Source organism: Vigna radiata, chromosome 6, assembly GCF_000741045.1.
Source record: "Vigna radiata var. radiata cultivar VC1973A chromosome 6, Vradiata_ver6, whole genome shotgun sequence".
In the NCBI taxonomy this organism is placed as follows: Eukaryota; Viridiplantae; Streptophyta; class Magnoliopsida; order Fabales; family Fabaceae; genus Vigna; species Vigna radiata.
The window spans coordinates 21732715-21740359 of NC_028356.1; the positions used below are offsets into that span (position 1 = coordinate 21732715).

The 7645-nt window shown below is 33.3% G+C and overlaps 1 protein-coding gene across 1 annotated transcript; it reads right to left on the minus strand.

Moving 5' to 3' along the window:
• Nucleotides 1-317: 317 nt before the first annotated feature.
• Nucleotides 318-5202, minus strand: LOC106764776 (ubiquitin-conjugating enzyme E2 10). The gene is made up of 5 exons (XM_014649164.2): nucleotides 5031-5202; nucleotides 4864-4942; nucleotides 3726-3853; nucleotides 3353-3457; nucleotides 318-735 (listed from the first exon to the last, which is right to left on the minus strand). The coding sequence occupies exons 2-5, from the start codon at nucleotides 4931-4933 to the stop codon at nucleotides 592-594; spliced, it is 447 nt and encodes a 148-aa protein (XP_014504650.1). The 5' UTR covers nucleotides 4934-4942; nucleotides 5031-5202; the 3' UTR covers nucleotides 318-591.
• Nucleotides 5203-7645: the final 2443 nt, after the last annotated feature.

Consider the following 7645-nt stretch of genomic DNA (forward strand, 5'->3'; position numbering starts at 1 on the left):
TCAAAGAGAAATTGCTCTGAATGGTCAGAAGGAAACATAGGAAAACTCACATTAGGGAATTATTGTGATAGTTGTGGCTAAACATCATAAATAGTATCCGGGGCATTCAAGACCTGAAGCTTGATAGTTATTGAATACCATAGGGCAGATTTAATTTCTTCTTCTTAATAGAAACTAAGTGTGAACTTGATTAAAATTTTATGCTTGAAGCATAGCTTTACCAAAACCATATTCAGCGTCCATCAAAACTTGGGCTATATGGCTACTCAATACCATATGGACTCTTGAAAATTAAAACATGAAATCTTACCTCTACATAGTTATCAAATTCATTGATTTTAAATAAATGGCTGCTTCAGTGCATAATAAAAGAGCAACCCAAACATTCTAAATAAGCGATGGTGCTGCCAGTACAATGTTAAAATTTTGACAAACTTTTAATTGGGGCTACATTTCACTGTTTGAGGTAGCATTTGCATCTTGCAATACAAACAACAGAAGAAATATTTCAGGGTCCTCAAATATTCATACAAAGCCTGTTAGGCCTAGACATTGAAAATAAAAATCGCTCTCCCTCGTACTATATGTTAATTAGCCCATGGCATATTTCTGGGTCCAGCTTCTTGCAGTCGACTCGTATTTATTCCTGTCTGTCTTGTACATGTGGGCAATTTCAGGGACCAAAGGATCATCAGGATTTGGGTCCGTTAACAGGGAACAAATTGAAAGCAACACCTAAAGATGAACAAAGTAAGAAACGATACCACAATAAATATTTTGAACATGCTTAACCACCCGCACAAGATTAGCTCTAAGACCTGTCACTTGAACTTGATGCAAAACAGCAAATTTAATTTAAACTACAACAGTGACAACCAACGTTCATATGGATCAGAGGAAGACGTTTAACTTCAAGACGCAATTATTATATACAGGAAGAGACTAGTACTAGTGTTGGGAAATTGAACAAGGATGGTTATGAACCAGTTGGTCAAGATGATCCTGCTGATATGTTGAACTGAATGACAAGCAGTCAGACCAGGACCTGCCTTGTCGTACCAGTCTGAACCAAGATGATCTAGCTAGTCTAAAATATGCTTCAATTGTCAAACTAAGTATGAGTCCAGGTCCATCTCCGGGGTAACTATATATACCACCAAGCCATGGCTAAGAACATTAAAGAAGGGTTGAAATCATATGTGAAAGGAGGGTCCAAGCTTTTATCGTCATGGGCCATGAGTGAGTTTTTAGAATAGACTTCTTAGGACTTTGTATTATGAGCCTAGTAGTATAGGGTTTTCTTTTGAATCTTGTATAATGGGTCAAATAATCTAGGTTTTCTTTTGGGCCTTGTATAATGGGTGAAATAATCAAGGTTTTCTTTTGAGATTTGTATTTTTGACTAGGTATAAGGTTTTGGGCCCAGAGAAGATGGGCCTTATGGAGACACTTGAATCTAGGGTGAAAAATCTTAACTTGGAAAGCAAACCTTCTAGAAGCTTGTGGGTCCATGGCTAAAAAAGTCTCCAAGTTACTCTTTTGTAAGACACATGCTCTTGTCATGTGGCATGCTCCTAATGGAGAAGATTTTTCCTTTGTCTCCAAGTTAGAGTATTAGGGTTTTGTTTCTACAATTTAGAGACACCTTCAGGGTTACCTAAGTTTATAAATATAGGTGTCTCCCCCGTATAAATTCACTTTTGAATTGAGTATTGTTATGTTACCAAATTTATGTCATACTACTTAACTTAGGTCACCAAGCTTAGAACATCCCTTCTAGGTTTTCTTTACCCATTGTTCCTCTTGAGTTAGCTCAACCATTCTTGAGAACATATCAGACACCACTATAGTCTCTATGCTTGCTTGAGTCATATAGGTAGAAAGAGGAGTCATCATCTCATCACATCAAAACCACCAAATGTGTACCATATTTCCACCACCATCAATCTTCTGCAAACCACCACCTTGGCTTGAGTGATATAACTTGGATGAGCTTATCCCATCAATTGGTACTACCTAACCCCTTTCATCGCTTAGTACTAACTATGTTCTTTATTTCCTAAATGCCTTTTAAATTTTTTGTATTTTGTCAAATTGATCTAATTCCATGATATTATTGACCTTCAATAAAAGTATAGGATTGGATATTGGATTGGATGATATATATAGGATGTAAGTCACATGACCTTTACTATCTATATTCATCACTGTATATGCATTAACAGTCTCTCTGATGGTGATTCATGTTCAATTACAACATCTGGATTAATGAAACTGTAAAAAATGATGTAAAGTTTAAAAGATTTTTCTGGTTTGGATTGATAGTTTGTCAATTAGGAAGAAATGTTTGTCACAATAAACAAGCTTTGCCTCCTTTATATTTAGTTCACTCTGATATTTGAAATTCTTCGAATTCTTATCCCTTATAGTTTAAAATATTGTGTTACCCTACTCTAGCACTTTTACTCATTCTCATCTATACAACCTTTTTGGTTCCACATACTTTGTACATAACCTCATAGCTCGTATTGATGTTTCTCTCCTGATCTTTATGGGTATTATGTGTTGCTGAAATCTCTTTCTCTAAGTTTGTTCCATATCATACAATTGTTCATTCTAATAGTAACGACATATGTAGTTACTTTCTTACCATTGTCAATCTTTTTTCCTCATAACCAGATGACTCTACCAAAACTTTGGAAGTTTCTACTACACTTTAGGAAAATCAACATTGTTCACAACCTATTGATATTTTAATATAGGATCCATCTTCAACAAATAATGATATAGTGAAGGTCATGCTTTTGATCCTTCCCTAAGGCCACCTTCCTTACTGGATATAGTTCCATCTAAAAATTATTGAGCTATTGGTACTCAAGGGCAGACGTTCTACTTGTAACGTTTCTCTCCACTATACAAACATTGGTTATCATAAGTGTTCCCCTTACATTCTCAGATAGCAAACTTAATGTTTAATCTCATAAAAACAACTTATAACATGAAGTCTGCACAATAATTTGATCATATTTAGTCAATGTAAAATCTCCAACACACTCGCTCAAATCAACTAGACATGTCAAGCGTGACCCTAAAGATTTGTAGGTGATCAATAGTAACATGAAAGTAGGTGACACAATAAGTCCAGCAAATCTTGTTAAGATAGAGTTTGATACCATTCTATAAAAGTGAATTTTAAACCTACTTCAAACCCACAAACTGACTTGTAAAATGGAACTTCCACTTAAATACTACAAAATTTGACAATATATCTAGTCAATGTAAAATCCTCAATACTTTTAATAGAGGAATAACAAAACACATTTCAAAACACCTTATAAATGAACAAACCTACCTTGGAAATGGTTAGGGCAGGGCTCCACTGCTCTTTTAATATATCGAGGCAAATGCTTCCATTGCTATTTATGTTTGGGTGGAATACTTTCGTCCTAAATGCAACCTGAAAGATCCATCACCATACATATAAGTATGCACTAGAGAACAAATGCTATGATGTTGATGACAACATTCAGATACATGCATAAATTTTCAAACACTTAATGGAAATTATACATGCATAAATTTTATACACTAAAGGGAAATGAAAAAAATAATAATAATAATAAGGGGAACTACATTCCATTGTTATTTAAAAATACTTCGAAATAATTCAAGAAAGTCAAGATATAAAACATTATATAAAATAGACTCCAAAATGATATACAAACCTTGGGTGGCTTGAAGGGATAATCTGGAGGGAAATGAATAGTCACTAGGAAAACACCTCCCGCATAAGGACTGTCCGGAGGACCCATAATTGTTGCTTGCCAATGAAACATGTCTTCAGCAACAGGACCTAAAATTTGTAATTTTTCTGATTAAAAGTGTGTTAACTCCTAAATGATAGTGCAAGGAAATGAAAACGTGAAAATAACAGTACCTAGCAGTTTTATCCAACTATGTCATCCAAAGACTATTAATCTTTTGCTTGTACAGAAATAAATTACTCTCAAGTAACCTATCAGATATTATATAAGAGTTTAAATTAAGTTTGTGTCAACCAATAAATTTCTTTCTTTTTTTTCAAGAATATCAAACTAAAAAATATTTATTAGAATTAAGATGTTACCACCTTTTCCTTACCCTTCAAAAGATACTTTTAGAATTGGACAAATCAACATATCATTGTTTGATTTGAGAACTTGATGACAAACCAATAAGGAACATGATCATGTTTGGTCCTTAAAATATCCATGATCACATAATCTGATTTGATAATGTTTGGACTACACTCCAGCAAAAATATATAAAAGTCAACTACAGCAGCTCCAGCTGCCTTTATTGCATAATTTTGCCATAAAACACACAACCACCAATAGATGCATGATCCAGGACAGGAAATATGGAATAGTGAATGAAATTTAAAATAATCATGAGGTTGGGGAACATGTATCCTATTAGAAGAACCTTAAAACATATGAAACACAAAACTACTTTTGGTCCATATAGAAAATCATTTCAGCTTTCATCACAAAACCCCAATTATTTCTCCTTCCGTATCATCAATCCACAATAAGTTCGCAGCTCATCACTGCAACACGGAACCAAACAAACACTGCTTTAATCTAAAAGCAACAGCAAGATCAATCTCAAACAATATCCGCGGTAACCGATTGAAGCGAATCTCAACTATAAACCAAAGATAAAATTTTCAACTGTAATTTTTCAGTATACAAAATAAACGGAATCAGTTTCTTCCTGGACAAACTTAAATCTAAACCGTTAAGGCCAAACAAACACCAAATAATTCAACAAAAAAAATCTTAAAGAAAAAGGCGAAAAATAAAAAATGGGGGAAATATGGACCGGCACTGCAAGAAGTTGGAGGGTCCTTCTGCAAATCCTTAAGCTCCTTCAAAATTCGCTTCGACGCCATCGCGAAAACCTAAAACAGATCGAAATAACAAATCCGATCAGATCAAAACCCAAAACACGCGTGCTAAGAACATAGCGTCATACAAATATTTGTATACCTAGAGAAAAAGCAAGAGAGATCCTCCTACGGATTTGCGACGAAGAACGCGAACGAGAGAGGGAGAGACAGGGAGAGACAAGGAGAGAGAGAAAGAAAAGGTGCGAGCAAGAATTGGAGAAGGAAACGAGTTTTATATTAATAAATGAATGCCGGGTGTTTGGAATCGATTCGCTTCTATGTGATTGATTTTGATTTGGTTTGGGTTATGTTATTCTTCTATAGTTGAAGATCTTAATTTTGCTTCAGTTTTATTTAATTATAATTACTTATTGATTTTCATAATGATGGAATCCTGTGAAGGTTACCCCACAAGTCACCGAGAAATGAGATTAACTCCACCTTGGAAAACAGTTTCACTCTTTTGTCAACATATTTAAATTTACATGAAATTCAGTCAATTTTTTCATCTTTTACTTTTAAAGTTTGCTTTTTAGCTATTCAATCCAAAACATTTGAAGTTCGAGCTACATTTGAACCAAGTTAGAGAGAGAATCCCGAAATACTTGGAGATAATCATTCTAAACTATATTAATGATAAAAATGGTTTGAAGAAGAATTGATTATCGTACAAAAACTGTAACTAATTAAAATTGTTAAGTATATTTATCCTTAGGTACAAAAACCTACAAAGTATTGTGATGGGTTGGGAATTCAAATATAGATTTAAGTTTCACATAGGATAAAAATAAGATAATAGAGTATTATATATGGATGAAGGATCATAAATTCATTATTTTAATGTTTTAGATAAAGAATGGTATATATGATTAGATTCAAGTGTCATTATTGTTGTGTTTCCGCAATGAACCTCTTCTTATATAGACTTTCTCAGGACACTAATGGTAAGTATTGCTGACCAATTAAAATAAGTCTTCCTAAAATATTCCAGGTAAGTGTATTCTTACGATGAACGACAATATGAAAATAAGTAGAATCAAATGTAGAAATACACAATTTAAATAAAGAACTCAAAAAATTAAAAACTCAACAAAATTGAATAAAACATTAAGGGATTTACTCCTTATAAAATTCTAAGAATAATGAATCAAACAAAATTTCAAAATAAAACACAAAATGCAAACATTCAAGAAATTTTATTTTTTTTAATATGATAGAAAAAATAAGATGAGGATATTCAAACCATAACTTTGCTCTAATACCAAATGATACAATTATGTCCAAGAAAGGGTATGATTACTTCTGAATTTGAATCCACAAGAGACACAGCAAAAATAAATAAAAGAAAAATGTGAAATAAGACAAGGATGGAGACGCCAAAATCGAGAACATTGTGAAGATTCAGGACAAAGATGTTAACCTTTCATAAGAATCGGAGTTCTAATTCAAGAACCAAGAGAATCTTTTCTCAAAGAGTACAAATGCATATAATATGACTCAAAAGTATATACATCAGTTCTTTTGTACCTCTATATATACACATAAGTTTAAGGAAAACTAGAAAACCTAAAATAAAGCCCAAAATACCAAAAAGATAATTGAAAACGAAAATTATAAACACAAACTTTCGCCTAGTAAGACCCATTTGTCCAACAAACATAAACTGGCTTGCTTAGTGAATTTAACATTATGTAAAATTAAAATAAAATTACAATTTATTTAATTTCCTAAATTATTCTTCAATTGTGCTCATGATCTTCATGTTCTTTAAGTTCTTCCCTTCATTGAACATTATAAGGTTCAAGGAGACATGTTTTGATCTTTGACCTTGTCATTGATTCTTTGAATTGCAAGTTTTCTTCCATGAGTTCTTCTCATACATGTTCAAGAGATAGTCCTTTATTATACCCTCTTCTTAAAGAGGATTTGTCCTCAAATTCGTATAACTTGAAGATTCCTTATCATTCTCCCCTATTTGGATAGAATTCGACTTGAATTTTAGAAGATCCTATGCACAAACACAAACATAAATCAAAGACACAAATCTAAAATAATCATAAATAGAAATTCTACTAAAGTGATATTTGGATCCTGAAAGAGGTCAATCTCTTATATCAATGGTTTGGAGGTTTGCCTCCAAGGTCAAATCCCCACCTTGATATGTGCTTGAGATCAATAATTGTCATTGTCAAATTAGCACTTATCTTCTTTTGATTGTGTAAAATCTATGATATCTACCTCGATTTCACTTGTTTTGTAGATACATATAAATCCAAGAAGTTAATCTGTGAATTGAGAGAAAAATAGAAGAAATTCAACATTTTTTGATGAATTTGTCTCATCACGATTGTAGCGCCAACTAAGGGCTTGAGCCATAGAGAAAACCTATTCAAGAAGGTTTCCTAAAGCCATGAATTAGAGCTTAAGCCACGAGAGAGTAATTCATTATTAAACAGTTGTAGGCAACTCTAACCCAAAACTTCATGGCTTGAGCCACAAAGGAAATCCACTAAAGGAGGAAACACTAGTGTAGAAAGGGCTTTAGACGTTTATTATTTTTGGCTTTTAACGTCAGATTTAGACCCGACGTCTTTAATGGGACGTCGAACTCTGCAGGTCCAACGTCGTTATAGAAGTCGGTTAAATGCCATATCCGACATATATAAAGACGTTAGACATGGCACTAACCGACGTCTAAGGGCACTATCAAGATGT